This window comes from Hordeum vulgare, chromosome 7H (genome assembly GCF_904849725.1).
Source record: "Hordeum vulgare subsp. vulgare chromosome 7H, MorexV3_pseudomolecules_assembly, whole genome shotgun sequence".
In the NCBI taxonomy this organism is placed as follows: Eukaryota; Viridiplantae; Streptophyta; class Magnoliopsida; order Poales; family Poaceae; genus Hordeum; species Hordeum vulgare.
The window spans coordinates 609,878,778-609,897,966 of NC_058524.1; the positions used below are offsets into that span (position 1 = coordinate 609,878,778).

A 19,189-nucleotide genomic window follows, 5' to 3' on the forward strand; every position below is an offset into this window, starting at 1 on the left:
AGAGCTAGTGCTCTGCAAGAAGGCCACCTCGGGCCCTGCACTGATGCTGCCGCAGTTGCCAGCCGGCACGAATGCCTGGATCATTGTTCTCATGATGCTATACCTTTTCATGAAACATTGCAATGGAAAAGCTTGTTGAGTCCAGTAAAGTCCTACTGCTCATAAAGCATGCATATTTTGTAAAACCACTGTTTTGTAACAAAGCACATGGCAACAAGGTTCAAAAGTTATCTATTCTCTGTGAGAGCATCGGATTGATTTATCTTTCGCTGACGTCACAGAGGAAGCTGAGCAATCCGACCATTGTGTCGCGGGTGATCAAGTACATCCCGGAGCGCCTCTTCTTAGCAGGAGCAGGAACGGCGGCACCGACCCCCATCGCCCTGCCCTAGGTTTCCACGACAACAGCGGCGGCGGCGGCCAACAACCACACCCTCCGCCGCACCCGAACAAGAGGTCGGGCCGGTGGAGCAGTAGGGACGGCGGAGGAGCAGGAGATGGTCAATTTTAAAGATAAAATAAAACAATTTAGCAGCTTGCATGGAAGTAGTATTTACCTTAGTCGGAGGTGTTTCATCAATTCTTCTTGTGTGCCGTTAAGAAAAAGAAATATGCAAAGAGAGAAGGATATTACAAAGGTATACATAAATCAAAAGGAAGCCCTTAAAAACTGTGAATCATGGGCCTAAAGAGGAGGAGGTTTAATTCAAAAAAAATCAACAAAAGTTGTTCGCTTTTTATAAGCAAATGGCCATGTGCAAAGTGTGAAGGGGTTCAACTATTTAGTATTTAGTATTATATAATGATAATTGCTAATAGATATCTCAGGCTCCATGTGACTTTTTAAGTTTGAAAATATTCTGAAAAATTACAGATGTATATAGCGATGCACACTTCATATTTGTAAATTTTCGTGATGATATCCATTTTGATGTGAGATACAAAAAAGTATGATTTTCAAACACATGTACTGGTCACTGTAAAAGTTTATGATTTTTGTGTAAGCAAACCACATCAAAACCATATTAATCATGAAAAATTATAGATCACATACATCACAATACATACTAAACTATAAATGTTAAAAGAAATGATACAGTAAGCTAACTTTGTCAGAATAAAAGCATTTCTATATCGAATAGCAAACTCGGGGCACTCGCCTAGTTGACTTTATGTATTTGACTCCCCCTAAAGACATATATCAGTCCATATCTTTTGCAGTTTGTTCATATATGAAATAACTATTAGGACATCTGTCGGAGTGTTTTAAGAAGTCATTGCACTCTTCAAGGAAATTACTCAAAATGCTTCTCATATGCGCAATCAGTTTAATCAAGCAAGGAAATTACCAAGGAAAATAATATATAAGTTGAATGACAATGTATTGCAAATTTTGTCAAACACAAAATAGGAGGCCCAATGTAGAAAATATACTTGTCTGTATATTGTTTGTTTTACCTCCTTGTCTGCAGTCACCAAAAGGAAGATTTGTCCTCTGAACAGATTTCCACCTAAACCGAAAGAAAGCCTTAAAACCACATTATTTACCACTGGTTGTCCCTGCTAGCCTTTAAAACCAACATCTTCCACCACTGGCAAATCTGAGCAACAATTTCCTCGGGTGACAGGCCTTCTACTTTAGAATTCATAACATCTAGTACTATAGATATCCCAGTCTGAATCATTTTGTCAGAGTATGTTCTTTCATTGGAATTGGTTGAACTTCATGTACCTGGTTAAGAAAATAACATCAAAATGTAGGTAGCATAAAATATTTTGCATTTTTAAGCTGCCTAACTCTCACCGGAAATATCAGCTATGCCTCCGGTAAAATAGGTGCACCTTTATCTATATGTTTTTCAGAATAAATGAAAATGCGCCCAAGAGTATCCAATGATATCGGAGTTCTTAGAACCTGAAAAAGGCAAAAAAGAAAAGATGTTAATGAACCAGGATTTAGACTAAGTTAAAAAAATAGCACAAAGACCACTCGATCGAAGTTTATTAAACAAAACAGATATGAATGATCCTAACAATTAAGATGGCCACCACAACCACTACCGTCCAAAGATCGAAGGGGAGAACAACATCGGATTAATCAAACTGAACTGAAAAGTTGCATAATGTCTATGATCTACCCAAGTGAATCATCGATGGACAAAAAAATGCTACATTGATGGGGTGCATTTCCTCAATTCCGCTCCGCCTGAAGTCAAATGACGGAACAAACATGATGAATGGATCCATGCATCCATGTGTACCTAGGACCACACTATTTGTTTACTCGTTAGTACTTCAATGAATGGAAAGTCATCGATCTTGTGAGTGCCAGAGGGACAACAGTAATGTGTGTGTGCATCTAGGAGGAGGTGTATGTGATACTGTCGGCGAAGTCGGGCTGTCGAAGATGCTCGTGACCTCCGAACCTCCTCTGCAGGGACGAAAAAAATTATATCATCTACTTTTGAACTCTCCTTCCGCGTCGCCGCGGGTCAGTTGGCAACGTAGGGAAACTCTCCCTTGTATCATCAGTTGAACAAAATATGCATCTATGTTTTGTTTCCTTGTATCATCACAATAGATGGTATAAATTTGGTTGTGTCCCCTATCATAAATCTGAATCCTACACAATATGAAAAAAGAAAGACAGATTTGTTAATACAACCAAACATGAACCATATTTCTCAACTTTGGTTAGACAAAAATGGATGATTTGGTGCTTCACCTGCGTCAGCTTCCCATGGAGTGCCATGAGGGCGGAGATGCCCACACCGAGCCCCTGATCTGGCCGCTGTGGAGCACGAGAAAAAACAAGGGGACGAATTAGAGATTCGGGAGGGAGATCAAGATGGGGAACCGATCGGCTAGGGGAACCGAAGGCCGGCTAATGATACCTTGGGGCCGTCCCAGTGAGAGGAGGAGTCGGATGCCTTGGAGGAGGACGACGCCATGGCGATGGCGCGACCCGCCGCAGGCCGACCACCTCTTGCTCCTCGATGGAAGGAGGCCGCGGTCGGGGATGACGTGGTCCTGCCGTGGTCGGGAGGGAGCGGGGCGGCCGCGATCGGGGACGGGGCGGCGCCGCCGGGGTCAGGCATGGTACGGGGTGGCCGCGGTCGGGGACGGCGGCCGGGAGTTAGTGCGCCGGTCAGATCACGAGGGAGGAGAGGCTGGGAGGAGCGGATCGGGAAGGGGTGGGGGTGAGGATTTTTTTGAGCGGGCGAGCGGAGCGGCGGCGACCGTGCGTGTGGCGAGCGGGCGAGGGCGTCGCGCGAACGGGACGAGCGGGGTATGGGCGAGCGGGGCGGGGCGAGGTTGGTTTTCTTTGGTGGGACGACGAACCGGTGACCAAAAAAAACCAAGAAGTGGTGGACGAAAATTAACCAGTGAGATCCGGCTACCAACTGCCCCTTTAGGAGTAGAGATGATACAAAGCCTCTTTATCAATGGCATATTTTCTAATTTTTGCAATCTTCAAGCGCATTGCATCCATTTGTATCTTGTATAGACCGAAGGCATCGGCAACATGCAACTCCAATTTCATCTCCTCTTCTTCAATACTTTTCAAAAAAATTCAAATAAATGTTTTCTTTTTCAATTAAATTTAACCTCTCGACAAGAGGCTTGGTTTGAATTTCCGGTTCACATATCTCCTACGTAAAAATATCCATGTCAGGTTGGTCGACATAATTGTCATAAACACTAAATGAAACATATAGTTATAAAAGATAATACACCACATCCGAATCATAGACCGAACGAGAGCCGATGGGGGCGGATATCTAAATCATGACACTATATAATAACAAACAATAGTATAAGTAAGAAAATTATACAAGTAACTATATCTAAATCATACAAGTAAGATTGTTTAAGAAAAGATAAGAACAAGAGGCTCACCACGATGGTGCCGGCGAAGAGATCGGCGCGGGCAATCAACAACGGTGACGATGGGGACGAGAGCTTGGAGCAAGAACAGAGGAGGGAAAAGAGGAGAAAGCTTAAGTGTGGCTCGGACAACGCATATCAATGACATCATGCTCTCAGGCATTTCATTGAATACCTCTTGTGCATAGGAAAATAAAACAAACTAACACACACCTCCCATCTTCTGTGAGGGAAAAATAGAGGAGAAGGGGGCAAGGACGAGGGGATATACATAGACAACTTTTTAGTTCTGGTTGGTGTCTAAAACCGGTACTGAAGACATGTCTTTAGTCCCGGTTCGAGACCCCTTTACTTCCGGTTGACATCTTAAACAGGTACTATCTCACAACCTTTATTTTCGGTTTGTGTCTCTAACCGAAACTAAATGTCCCATTCAAACCGGGACTGATGCCTGCCGAGCCCTGTCCGGTGTTCTCATCGTTTGAACTGGGACTAATGCTTTCATTAGTCCCGGTTCATAACGCGGCCGGAACTATTGATCCAATCCATCTAGAACCGAAACCTTGTTTTCTACTAGCGATCCAGGCTCAAAACTGCGAGTTTAGTTTCAGTTATTATATAATCAACGTTAACAAGTGTTTTCCCGCAAAAAAGTTAACAATTGTTTACTCAGAAATAATCGAATTTTCTCCTAATCTTTGAATTAGATGGCTGACACGGCTTTGACCTTTCATAAAGTTCGTTCGAGCTTCGTCCGACACGGACCAGAATTACCATCTACTTCCTCCGTTCATAAATAAGTGTACATATAGATTTGTACCTAGTCAAACTTTTTAAAATTTGACCAACTTTATAGAAAATAGTAGTAACGTATATGGCATGAAAATGATATATTTAGAAACTTCATGTAAAGACAAATGTATTTATACTTATTTGATGTCATAAATGGTAGCACTTTTCTCAATAAAATTAGTCAAAGTTCAACTAGTTTGACTGACAGAAAAAGAAAAAGTACACTTATTACCGGACGACAGAGGGAGTAAAACCAAGACGAACTCCTAGACAATAAACAGGCCTGGGCGTGGACGAAGAGCTAATCCCGCGTCACCTAACTCACCGTCGCGTCAACCTGAGCCGCCTTCTTCCCCGACGCAGGTGACAACCAACTTCGCTGCCCAAAGTGGCCGCGTTCTCCATCACTCACTTATTTTCGTTTCGCTGCCCTCTTTTTAGTTGATCACCAGACTCCACCAAGCAACATGTCGGGCAAGAGAGGCGCCACGCCCTCGCTCGATCACCTTCCAGAGGACATCATCGACGGGATACTCGTCCGGTTGCCGCCTAAGGATATTGGCCGCTGCCGTGCTGTCTGCACATCGTGGCGCAGCGTCACCTCCACGCCTGAATTCATGTCCGAATACCATCGCAGCCAGCCATCCCTCCCCATCGTCGACGGGGACGGGCGGCCACCAACCAGCTACCAGCCTCGTCGTCGTCCGCGATGCCGGTGCGAGAACCACCAATCAACAACTCTGGCCTTTCGTTCCGGGTTTCCAACACCGTGATAAGATTTGCCTTCAAGCCACCTGTGATGGTTTCGTCATCGTCTACAGGAGATTGGTACGTGAATTCTACATCTGCAACCCAGTCATTCGCCAGCATGCTCTGCTACCGCAGCCCCCAGGCGGGGCACTCATCCATAGCTACGTACTCTCTTCGTTCCTAAATATATGTCTTTCTAGAAATTCAACTAATGGACTACATACGGATATATATAGACATATTTTAATGTGTATATTCACTTATTTCGTTTCGTATGTAGACGACTAGTGAAATCTCTTAAAAGACTTATATTTAGGAACAGAGGGAGTAGTTGGTTTCTACATGCACTGTCCAACGAAAGAATACAGGGTGCTCTGGGTCTCAAACAACTTTTTTGAATCCAGTTTATACGTCCTCACGGTTGGATCTGACAAGCCGAGGCCCATCAGAGTCAGAATGCCAACAGTCTTCTCGGATTCCATGGAATGGGATTTACTGCAGGTGCTGCCCGGTTTGCCACCAGTACATCACCAGGGCAGTCTTTATTGGTGTCCTCCTTATCCGTTCACCGCCAAGCAGATTACAGGAGACGATGAAGACGTTATTGTATTTTTTTAAACGAAAGGGGTTTCCTCCCAGCCCCATTTTATTAGAAATGAAGCAAGCATAGATCCGGAACAAAAACAAAAGGAGATCAAACTACCAGCAGCCTAAAACATCTGAAAGCAACAAAAGTACGCTAGAAATTATTACAGGCAAAAATGACCAACAATTCCGGATTTTAAAAATACTCCTCTTGAAAAAGGCTAGATAAAATCCTAATCCTGCCCCTCCAAGTTCATCTCCAAGCAATACGAAGGAGCTCCCCGCGCCGCTTGTCCAACTGCCTGATGAAGCCTTGGAGTAGCTCCGCCTGAGCACCAGAGAGCAAGATCTTTCATTGATCGAGATGAACCCCCAGCTTTGCAAGAATGCAATTGACATTTCTCCAAATTCGCCCCTGAAAGCACATTTCATTTCTAAGTTTCCAAACACTCCAAAGGGAGGCAACAATAATCATGTTAAGCACACAATTATTTTTAGGATCCTTCCACAGTACAACAACATCATCAAAACCTAGGATATCTTTGATATTAAGCGTCTCCATAAGGAAACCCCACACCTGTCTAGCAACAATACAATCAAATAAAAGATGCTGCACAGTTTCTTTACAGCTACAGAAAAGGCAAGAAGTATTTTCAACAGGTCTACGTTTTTCCAAATTGTCTCTCGTTAAAACCTTATTCTGAACACATAGCCACAGAAAAACATGAATTTTCTTAGGGCAAATCACTTTCCACAAGCTCATCCCTGTGGTAGAAACCACACCCTCAAAGTTAATCTGGTGATAAAAAGACTTAACTGTGTATGCGCCTTTTGGTTCAAGTCTCCAAATAGGCTCATCAGGGTTATCAGACAACCTCTCCTGCTTAACCACTACTAACAGCTGGTTCCAGACAGATAGTCATGCCTGATCAACACAACGTCTGAATGACAACCTAAGTGTATGACCATCCCAAACATGGGCAACTGTACAGTCAATCTGATTACAGATATCATACAGGGGCCAAAATTGTGTTCTAAGGGAACATTCCCCAGCCCACAGATCTCCTCAAAATTTAATAGATTCACCATTCCCTAAATTCCACCTATAAAACATTTTTGCTCCACTAAGGGCCCAGGTAATACTCTTCCAGAAAGAAGAACCATTATTATTACCACGCCACAAGATGTTGTTGGAATTTTGCATATATTTATGTTTGATAATCTTTTTCCAATCTCTTTCAGAATCATCAAGAAAACGTTTCCCCCAAGAGGCTGAAAGTGTCATGTTGAACTCTTTCATACTAGGAATACCTAAACCCCCATATTCTTTCTTCCTAGTAATTTGTCCCCACTTAGCTAAATGATACTTGTGTTGATCCTCAAGATCCCCCCAGAAAAAATGAGCCATCTGGGCATTAATGGAATTAATAGCCCATTGAGGAAATTTAATCATAGACATGAGATAAGCAGGAAGCTAATAATGCAGGCACACAACAAAACAATTTTCCCTGTGTAGGTGAGAAACCTCCCCATCCAACCAGATAGGTTTTTAATGATCCTATCAATAATAGGTTGGATATCCTCCCTCCTAAGATTATCATAATGAAGAGGAACTCCAAGATATTTAATGGGAAATTTCCCAAGCTTGCAACAAAAAATGTGAGCAAAATCCTTAGCAAGGGTTTCTTCCACATCAATGGTCATAACATCACTCTTGTGGAAGTTGATTTTTAGGCCTGAAAGGTTCTCAAAGCAAGCCAGCAGCCATTTAAAGTGTCTAGCTTTACTTGCAGAATTCTCTAAAAAGAGAATAGTATCGTGTGTATATTGTAAACTAATCACCCCCTAGGTATAATATGAGGTAGAAACCCCGCAATTAAATTTTGATCAGCAACTTTTTGTAACATCTTGGTAAAAACATCAGCCACTAGATTAAAAAGCATTGGGGAGGAGGGATCCCCCTGCTTAAGCCCTTTCCCCCCAGGAAATGGGGACCCACAGTATCATTAATTTTAACACTAAAAGTGCTATTGGTCATAATGCTTTTGATCCAAGAAATCCACCTATTCCCAAAGCCCCTGGATTGCAGCATATCAAAAAGAAACTCCCAATTAACTCTATCATATATAAGCTTTTTCATAATCCAGCTTAAGAACCAGGCCCTGAGACCCAGATTTCTTAACTTCATGGATCACTTCATGGGCCATCACCACACTCTCCAAAATATATCTCCTTTTGATAAACGCAGTTTGATTGGAAGAGATAAGTCTATGTCCAATAGGGGTCAATCTATTGGTCATAGCTTTAGAGAAAATCTTAACACAGCAATTACTTAGACTAATAGGTCTAAACTTTTTCATATCCCGAGCATCTTGCTCTTTGGGGATGAGGACAACCAAAGAAAAATTAAGCCTACGAATGTCCAGATCACCCCTCTCAAAATCTTTAACTAACTCCATAAAATCTTGTTTAATCACCTCCCAGAAGGTCTGATAAAACAGAAAAGAAAGCCCATCTGGGCCGGGGGCACCGTTGGCATAATTGCCAAAAATGGCAGTTCTAATCTCTTCTTCAGAAAAGTCTTTTTGGAGTGAAGCATTTTCCTCCTCAGTGACCAGATCTTCCTCCTCCCAAAAGGAAGCCCCCAGATTAATGTTACGCTTCGGTTCGAAGCTAAAAAGCTTTTTATAGAAAGAGGTCGCTACATCTAACATCCCTTCAGTAGAATAAACTGGGCCATTATCTCCAACCAGCACCGAAAGATGATTCTTACGATGTCTATGATTAGCCAGTGCATGAAGATATGCATTGTTTCGGTCCCCATCTATAATATTACGATCCCTCGCTCTCTGCCACCGCTCAGGAAGGACGAACTTTGTCTTTGGGCGCGAGCGGGTGCTTTTGGCATGGCTAGGGTATCTCGCCACCACTCAGGAAGGGGGATTTAGGGTGGGGCGGAGCAGCCTTTGAACGGCACCACGCGAGCACCTCGTGTCAAAGTTGGTAGAAGGAGCAGCCGATCAAGAGGTGACGTATATATGCTCTCCGGTTCTTCGTCGCACAGGGGCATCTATCCACGGCGCGCGAGTAGACCAACATCATTCTTGGGAGGCCAACCACATGAAGATCTTCATACGAAGAGGCGTCCAAGTTTTCCAAGTGAGCTGCCAATGTGGATTTGGCAGCGAGCTAGCGAACGTGATGGGGTAGCAGGAGGCGGCAGTGTAGACTCCGGAACTAGTCCAACCGCAGACACGCTTAACCAAAAATGCTAGACATACAAAAAGTTACATAAGATTACACGTTGACTAGGATTCTTTTTTTATAACTAACCACTTCCTTCCTGATTTTCAAGGCCACGCTTGGCTGGGGTGATGTACTGAACCATGGCTGAAGGGCCTAGGGCACTATGCATGTCTTGGACCCAGGCTCGGAGATGCAGCCCATCATGGACAGTGCGGATATTGCGGCGTCGATGAAGGACCATCGCCTAGATAAGAGCAATCCCAACAGACGCGCAATGGCACGACACGCTAAAATACTTTTACAATGCTGAAATTGTTTTTTTAGCGTGTGGTATGGCGCCTGCTCCAGCAGGCGCTACAAAAAAAGGAAGCGGCAAAATCGCTCCAGGAGGCGGTGCAAAAAAGCAGCACGAGTGAGCAGCCACACGCTTGTCTGCGGGCGTGCGTGAACCGCAGGACACTATGATTTTTTCAAACATAATTTTTTTTGTATTCGAGCAACATAGCTTAGTTCAATTGTATGGCATAGTTCAAAATCACCCAACGCCCATAGTTGACACCCCTCACCATCCTCATCCACCTCATAGTCATGATCATCTCCACACAAATCATTGGTTTGAGACCAATGAGAATTGTTGGAGCCAACACCCATAATTGATATATATATATATATATATATATATATATATATATATATATATATATATATATATATATGTCATTACCAAAACTAAAAAGTATGTACAAGAAAACTTAGTTATCCATATGTATCCATTTATGTTAAAAAAACAAAAAAAGGGATGAAATCATACATTGTGAGCATTTCATCAAACACCTTGTCTGTGCGGGAGACGGCGAAACAAATGACGAGCTCTCCGGTGCTTCGATCGGTGGACACGGGCCGAACGCCCTGCAAGTTTCTTCTTCGACCACCTAGTAGCGACGTTCGTTGCCTTCTTCTTTCGAGACGTCGTCGCTGTCGCCGCATTCTGCGGCTTGGAGACGGGGCCGGGGCTTCACGGCGGGCGGCGGTGCGACGCCTTCTAGCGCTGTCGTCCGTGTCGCCATGAACAAGCCGCGCACAAGGCCGCTACTAGGAGAAGGGGCGCCGGCGGAGAAGTCACAGCTCAACCCCGTGCTAGAGTTTGCGCCGCCGCAACGGCAGAGGGGTCACGAATGTAGGGAGTGGTTGGGGCATGTTGCCGGAGCGTTCCATCGGTCGAGTTCGCCGGTGGCGGCGCGGGGTGGCTGGAGAGGCAGTATGTCTCACGCGCAAATGGTTGTTGTTTAGCGTGCGGGAACGGGCGCCGGAAACAATTAGCACGGGATGCCGTTTCGCTCCGCACGCGCCACACGATTTTAACGCATATGTTTGAGCGTGGATACCCGCGACCAAAAAATGATATTGTTTTAACGCGCCATCAAAATAACGCGTCCATTGAAGTTCCTATAAAAGCATCTTCAACAGGCGCGCTTCGACCGGCGTCCAAAAAACGGATTTACAGCGCGCGGCTAGCTTTTTTTAGCGCGCCGACGAGCGCCGGCTCCAGCGGCCGCGGCATATTTTAGCGCGCGCGCGGCGCTACAGCAAACGTTGCAAATTAAAACGCAAAACTTGTCCAACACGCTAAAAATATATGCATATATTTAATACATAATTCATTTATCTAGATAATAAACTAGTCCAACACGATAATATAGATAATAAAACTAGTCCAACACGATGATAAAAACTATCATATATAGATAAAACTACTCCGAGTCATCGCTCTGGGTGTTGTCCGAGGTAGATAGCCATGCGTCCTCCCGTTCATCGTCACAAGTTAAGATGGACGTCCCACCGTTATTGACGGCCACGCACTGTGATATAACGAGTAACTCGCGCCGACGCGTGTCATGCCGCTCCTCGCGGCGCCTTGCCGTCCTCTCCGCCCAGAAGGCGTTCTCGGCGGCGACGTCCTCCGGGTGGCGCCGGCGCCACTCCGCCATGGCTTGCTCGTCCTCCTCAGCGACGAGGAGTCGACACTGCTGCCGACGGTGGTCCTGACGGTCCTATTCTGGTATCAGACGAGGTGGAGGGGCGAGGTCCTGCGCCTACTCGCGCGTCTAGACATTCTGAAAGTTCATCTACGCACGAGGCCTTCCTAGACGCCACGCCGTCGCGTCGTACGCGCGGGCGGCCTCTTGCGCGGGCTCGAACATGCCGAGGCCGAAACGGACGTCGCCGGACGTGATCTTGGCGTAGTAGACGCCGGAGCGGCGCTCGCGGACGCCGCGGTAGCCCGAGGATCCACAGCGGTGCGGCGACATGGTGACAGAGGGAGCGGCGGCGAGGGAACAGCAGAGCGAGCGACAGAGGGCGCGTGGCTATGGGCAGCCGCGTGGTGAGCGTCACATTTTATAAGCGCACTGCAACCGGTGCGTCAAATCTGACGCGTGACCGCCCGCTTTCTTCCGCGCGCGTGCAATAGTTTACAATACGCGCTAGCTTCCCGCGTCCGCTGAAGCGCGCGATTTCACAACCTTGGTACGGTTTGGGTCGGTGTGTTAAAGCTAAAAAAAATAAATCGATCGGGCACGCAGGGCCAGGCCGGCACGACGGAAGCCCCCAAGATTCATGGGCCGGCAAACCCATGGCCCGTTGACCTTACTTGCAAATCCTCCCAAAAAGAAGCTTGCAAATCCTTAAAAAAATGATTACTTGCCAAGTGTGTGTACGTACGAGAGGCAACCCTGCGTAGGTAGAAAACACGTGGAGCAGCCGTCCGTCGGTCGGAACAGGGTTAGGGAGGATGTATGCCGACCGACCGAGCCGCTGGCGGACAAGCCATGGGTCGCTCCTGTTCCTGTCGCCTTGGGGACAGTTGGACTAGCCAGCGCCGGTCGTCGGTACAGTGCTTCGTCTCCAGCCGGCCGGCCGGGTGGGTGGGTGATCGATAGAGGCCGGAACGGAAGCTTCCCGCTCCCGCACATTTGTAAGGACGGCGACGGGTTGGATGGACTCGTGTCCGGCCAGCTCGTACCGATCGAGGTCCTTGCGCAGGATAGGCACCAGAATTCTTATCCTGCCGTCGATGTCTGATTGTTCCCCGAACCAGGGAATGCTGAGGATTCAAGATGCATATATGGCGTCCTCAAGGGATATGAACGCTGGTTTATATAGTAGTACAAGAGAAGAAGGGCTGTTATACCTACCATCAAATTTCGTACGAAATTTATAAGATTCAAGTCTTGGTACTTGCATTATTTTTAAATTTGTTTCAGGATTTTCGGCGACGTGCTTTTATTGAGAGGAGACATTTCTGTTGATGATGAACCGTCTACGATGGCTTCGTAAATCTCAATATAATATCTTGGTTTAGTCTTTCGAAGGTGATCATATATATATGGATATGATGTGCGTGTGTTTGTTCATATGAATGAGTGTATGCGCGTTTATATGAGCGCTTGCGTCCGTAAAATGTTAAAAAAAGATTATTTTATTAGTACAGAAGCACAACTTTATACTAAATCAATTATTATGGATTGAACGAAGTAACACATATCATATGTAGATATTATTTTTGTAAATTTGGTCAAAGTTAATGAAATTTGACTCTAATTTTTTTTAAATAATACATTTCTTTATTAAATTTAGAAAATAATACGTTGGTTCTATAATATTTGAAAATAATGCACCGTCGGCCTCTGGAAAGCCGACTAGATCCAATCGGCCCTACCAAAGCCGACAGGATCTACTCGGCCTCACGTGGCCGATAAGCGGCCACGTGGCAGCCGACGACTGGCCGGAGCACGTCACTCGGCTTGGACAGCCTCCAGTTGGCTACGGCGAAGCCAACTGGGCCAGTCGGCCACGGCAAGTCCGGACGGTGGCAATACAGCCACGGGCCGCGCCACGCCCCCATCTTCTTCCTCTCTTCCTCTTCTTTCCCTCATCCCTTCTTGCTCGACACTAAAATGCCTTCATTTTTCCTATGAAATTTGAGCCGATTTCTTCCCCTTTTTGCACCGCAGTTGGGTTCTAGAGGGTTAGGGGAGACAAGGGAACCCTCGATCTGGTGATGGGTAGATCCTGGTGGTGATTGTGGAGGTGGTTGAGGTGGTGGTGGTGTAGATGGAGGTGCTGGTGAAGGAGGTGGTGGTGGAGCTGGTGGAGGCTCCTGCGTTTGTCGTTCTTCCCACGGTGTTCGTCGTTCTTCCCCCCTTGTTCGTCATTTCTTCACACGCTTCAAGGGTAAGATTCAACATCCGTTTTTGTAGTATTTAGTTGTGGAATATTTGTAGTTGCTTTCATAATATATGTAGATGTCAAATATTTAGGTGTTTGAATATTTTTAGTTTCTCCGATAGCTTATGGTAATATATAGTTGTAGTGAGGTTGATTCGGTAATATTTTTAATTTTTCCTTCTGCTTAATATCTATCCATATTGAATAAGTTTTTAGGTCTGCAAAGATGTCAGATGTAGTGAAGTTAGGTTTTTACTACGTCATCGGTACTCTTCAAACAAATCAAAATGAAGCTGATGTGAGTGAATTTCAGTACATTAAGGTGCCAGAGATTGCCCCTGAAACATGATATGTTAATCAGTTGACAGAATGGCTGGCCGGATGTTTAGGGTTTAATACTGAAACACACACACCGTCGATGTTAATGCATTATAGACCGAGTCCAGTTCAAATATTCTCTGTTATTTGAAGCAAATAGAGCGGGACTCTCAGTGGGTGTGCTGGTTACAAGCTTGCGAGAGCAGGGGATGTATTCATGTCGCCTTAGTGCTCCCCGTTGTGAAGCGAGTTAGTGCACCTGAAACTGAAGGTGGTTAAGATTATGGCCAGAGTAGTGAAGGCATGCGTGATTCAATGTCAAATTATGCGTCCCATCCTGGAGATGATGTTTACAAATCAGGGCAGAGCAGTCACACAGAAGGAGGAAATGCTGATGATCCTATTAGTGGCGAGGTGGATGCTAACAAGATAGATGGGCACATGCAAAACCAAATGGAGGATGAAGATAGAGATAGTGATATTGCCGATGATTCCGACGATTCATCATCGTCATCCTTCGTCGATACATAGCACTTGCCCTTCCTTGATGCAGAGCACTGTTGGAAATATGCCCTAGAGGCAATAATAAATTAGTTATTATTATATTTCTTTGTTCAGGATAATCGTTTATTATCCATGCTTTAATTGTATTGATTGGAAACACAGTGCATGTGTGGATACATAGACAAAATGTTGTTCGGAGTCCTGGATGAGATCACGGATGTCACGAGGGTTTCCGGAATGGTCCGGAAACCAAGATTGATATATAGGATGACCTCATTTGATTACCGTAAGGTTTTCGGAGTTACCGGGAATGACGAATGGGTTCCGGATGTTCACCGGGGGGGGGGGGCAGCCCACCCCGGAGAAGCCCATAGGCCTTGGGGGTGGCGCACCAACCCTTGGTGGGCTGGTGGGACAGCCCAAGAAGGCCCTATGCGCCATAGATAGAAAATCAAAGAGAAAAGAAAAAAAAAAGGAGGTGGGAAGGAAGAGAAGGACTCCACCTTCCAATCCTAGTTGGACTAGGATTGGAGGAGGACTCCTCCTCCCTTTGGTGGCGCAGCCCTTGGGGCTCCTTGAGCCTCAAGGCAAGCCTCCCATCCCCTCCTCCTATATATATGGAGCTATTAGGGTTGATTTGAGACAACTTTAGCCACGACAGCCCGACCACATACCTCCACGGTTTTTCCTCTAGATCGCGTTTCTGCGGAGCTCGGGCGGAGCCCTGCTGAGATTAGATCACCACCAACCTCCGGAGCGCCGTCACGCTGCCGGAGAACTCATCTACCTCTCCGTCTCTCTTGCTGGATCAAGAAGGCTGAGATCATCGTCGAGCTGTACGTGTGTTGAACGCGGAGGTGCCGTCCGTTCAGCACTAGGTCGGAGCGGATCGTGGGACGGATCGCGGGACGGTTCGTGGGACGGTTCGCAGGGCGGATCGAGGGACATGAGGACGTTCCACTACATCAACCGCGTTTCTTAACGCTTCTGCTGTGCGATCTACAAGGGTACGTAGATCGGAAATCCCCTCTCGTAGATGGACATCACCATGATAGGTCTTCGTGCGCGTAGGAAGATTTTTGTTTCCCATGCGACGTTCCCCAACAAGCACTTACCCTTCGTCAATGCAGAGTCTTGCCCTTCGTCGATGCGGAGCTCTAGCACTTCGATGATGCGGTACTTTTGGCCTTGGTACTCGTCGTGAAGATATTGTCTTCATCCTTGATGTCGGCCATCCTAAAAAAGGTTGTTCTACTCCATAGTGTAGGTGTTGGCCTTTCTTTTTCCATCTTCCATGCAACCTGAGAAGTTCTTTTCGTATCTCCTCAAAGGTCCTCGGAGGCCACCCACTCCTAGATAATATGTGAGCCAGCTGATTCAGTAGGGTGTCACTATTGATGAGTTCGTCCCATTAAACTATTCTATCATCTATCTTGGAATTGTTGACTAAACGCAGAAGACATTGGACATACCATAGAAAAAACTACGATCAAAAGGATAATGGGACATCTTGGCGAAACTTACTACACTGGACTGCTTACCCACCAGAGTGTGGAGGGGGTTTTATAGGTTCAGAAGAGAAGAATAGACGGGAACTCAGAGGCGAGAAACTATGGCGGGAGATATCGATGGGAACTCAGAAGCGGAAAATTATGGTTGCATGTCAAAAGCGGGAAATTATGGCGGGAGATATCGACGGAAACTAAGAAGTGGAAAACTACGGGAAGTTAGAAACGAAAAATAATGACAGGCTATTTTGTCATTCTGGTGACAAAAATTGTAGTTACAATAAAGATATATGAATGCATGCATGTATCAAATTTGCCAAACTCGATAGAAACTAATTGATCACGGCTAAGCCAATTAATACTAATTATCCATGCCTAAGCCGACTAGAGTTGCATTAGGCAGCCGAGTGTTCTTTCGGCCTAGCTAAAGCCGACAGGGACTAATCGGCTACGTAGAAACCGACTGGATCATGTCGGCTTTGACTAGGCCGACGCTGTATTATTTTCCAAAAATATTTCATCGACGCAATGTTTTCCAAATTTAATTAAAAATGTATTTTTTTAACGAATATATATATACATATTAATCCTTCCGTTTCTAAATATAAGTCTTTCTAGAGATTCCAACATAGACTGTATAAGGAGCAAAATGAATCTACCCTCCAAAATATGTTTATATACATGTATATAGTTTTTATTAAGATATCTAAAAGTACCTATATTTAGAAATGGATGGAATACATTATAAAACAGAGTGACTACTACTATTATAAAACTACTATACCTATTGTGAAGCTAGAAAGCCATATGAAAAAGAAGAATGACTCAAAGTTTTTACGCATCGAGTGGAAACATACAGTTATTTTGCTATCAGTTTATACATAAAATAAATCAGTTAAATGAAGCTACGACGATAGATGTGCCAAGGGAATACATCACATGAATGGGTAGTACACAACTATAACGTTGTGGTTAGGGAATTTCATGACATGGCGGCAATATAAACTCTTATGATTTGTTCAGGTTTTATATAGTACATACTAAATCACTTAAATGGTGCTACGACGATAGTTGTACTGACAAAGGGAATACATCACCTAAATGGGTAATACACAACTATAGCGTTGCGGTTAAGGAATTTCAAGACATGACGGCAATAATATAGTCTTATAATTTGTTCAAGTTTTCGATCTGGTTTACGTAAACTGGATTAATAGTTTTTGGTTCGGTTTCCCATATAAGATGGTATATCTATCTTAAAAAGAGATTAACATACAACTGGGTAATCCTGCTCTCATGATTGTGTCAAAGCAAATATACGCTCTAAGGCCTCCTTTGGTGTACAGAAATTACTTAGAACCTTTTATACATTTTTTCTTTGGAATCGTTTGGCTTGCAAGAAAGTATTCCCATTTCTACACAGCATTGGTTCATAACCTTCACATTCTAAGAAATAATCACCTCGGACCTAACACATTTTTTCTTTGGAAAAAACGTTGAGTGCGGAAAAATGAAAAACACATCTTTTGCACCACGAGAAAATTTTCCTTTTTTTTCTTTCCCAGAACAGCAAAAACAGCTCCTCTGGTAACAAATCCAGTCAAAACGGGGGATGGATGGAAGGAATAGGACGCCGCGGTGTTCTTGTCTGTAATCGAAACGTGGTAGCAATGGCAACGTGGGAAACGCCGGCAAGCCCAAACGTGCCGCTCCTTCCGGCGAGCCGGAACCAACCGCAACCGCCTCCTCGTCCCTCCCTATATAAGGCCGGCGCGCCACCACGCGGCAGCCTCATCCATTCTCTTCCAAGTTTGCAGCCACACACCATTCCACCTCCACCACACCACGCGGTCAACAGCACACATCCCGATCCAAATCTTCCTCACACCCTCACCTTCACCTCCGTCGCGCCTCGTCCCGATCCATCGACCTTGCCATCGACTCCGTTTCTTCCTTGCCGCGCGTGCGCGCACAGCACAGCACATCCATGGCTGTCGCCGGAGGAGGGGTGGTGCTGAGCCTGCGCGGCCCGTCGGCGTCGGCGTCGCCGGCGGCGGGGCGGCTGCGTAGGACGTCGTCGTCGCCGTCGGTGAGGTGCGGGGCCACGCGGGAAAGGTGGCCGGCGGCGGCCCCGTACGGGGCGCTGGAGGAGGACCACTACCGGGTTCTGAGGCTGGAGCCGGGCGCCTCCAGGGGCGACGTCAAGAAGGCCTTCCACCGCCTCGCGCTGCAGTACCACCCGGACGTCGTGCGGCGGCAGGGCGGCGGCGACGACGGCCAAGAAAGCGGCATGGTGGAGTTCGAGCGGATCAACGCGGCGTACCATACGGTGATGCGCAACATGCGGGAGGCGGAGGCGACGCTCGAGTACTGGCGCCGACGCTACGGCCTCGCCGACGAGGACCTCGACCGCTACCGCCACTACCTCAATGACGGCGACGAGGACGACTGGTTCGCCGACTTCTGAGATCTTCAAGGGCCGCCGCGATTCCTCTGCCATGGCAGCGGCAGCAGCACTGTAAATAATTCGTGAAATGTCGCTCTCTGCTTCTCTCCCCTGTTTTACTGTGGAGGGAATGGACGTAGAAAGAAATTCAGGGTTCTAACTAACTGTAATTGGAACATTTTCAACCTCCCTGTCAATACAATAAAACGTAGCAGGAATTGATCTAACAAATGTAATTGGCTCATTTCCAATTTCCTCTTCCCCTTGGATTTCCAAGGAAGGGACGCCTCTTTCGTTCTCAGTGATAGTGGCACACTGGCATTGGCAAGCGGATGCTTGCAGCTGAAATGGATTCAGTCCTTTGCTGTAAAATGCCATCCATTCCCAGTTCTTGCAGGTGAAAATGAAATGCTACCACTGGATGTTTGGCCCTGCTTGCATCTTCCTCTGCAACAGCTGTTATCTTATCTACCCACTTTGTGTTCTATGGGCCACAAATCTGGTACAGAAAATTTGCTTTTTAAGAGTTTGTATTTTTAGAAACGAAGTCGTAAGATTTGACTCATCAATTAAATAAGGAGGAATAGAGTTTAGCGTTTAACTATCCATGATGTGTTATGTTACATGGGTGTACTTTGACAGCCCAAACTCCAAAAGATTCTAATTTTATTCCGTTGTCGTCGTGTGATTTATTTGGTAGTTGCATTCATCATTGCATCATGCGCATCATCTGCATTGCATCGGCGCTCCGTTGTTGTCAGTTTTCAAAACCTTCATCCGCTATTAGTTCTCGGTTCTCTTCATGTTCGTCGTTGATCGTTTTGAGACCAACCACACACGCACGTACCCGCGGCATCGTTAATTTTTTGTTTTTAAAGGTGTGTATGAAACTTTCTCAGATTGGATTCAAACTTGGCCTGCGGTC

At 45.7% G+C, this 19,189-nt stretch overlaps 1 protein-coding gene, 1 long non-coding RNA gene and 1 pseudogene across 2 annotated transcripts; 2 read left to right on the forward strand and 1 right to left on the reverse strand.

Annotated features, from left to right (window-relative positions):
* Positions 1-1,365: 1,365 nt before the first annotated feature.
* LOC123413287 lies at positions 1,366-2,490 on the reverse strand. The gene is made up of 2 exons (XR_006613718.1): positions 1,805-2,490; positions 1,366-1,732 (listed from the first exon to the last, which is right to left on the reverse strand). It is a non-coding gene; the product is annotated as an uncharacterized LOC123413287 (long non-coding RNA).
* Positions 2,491-5,147: 2,657 nt separating this feature from the next.
* On the forward strand, positions 5,148-6,048 carry LOC123409495 (annotated as a pseudogene).
* Positions 6,049-17,556: 11,508 nt separating this feature from the next.
* On the forward strand, positions 17,557-18,491 carry LOC123409102 (chaperone protein dnaJ 8, chloroplastic-like). The gene has a single exon (XM_045102085.1). The coding sequence runs from the start codon at positions 17,806-17,808 to the stop codon at positions 18,283-18,285; it is 480 nt and encodes a 159-aa protein (XP_044958020.1). The 5' UTR covers positions 17,557-17,805; the 3' UTR covers positions 18,286-18,491.
* Positions 18,492-19,189: the final 698 nt, after the last annotated feature.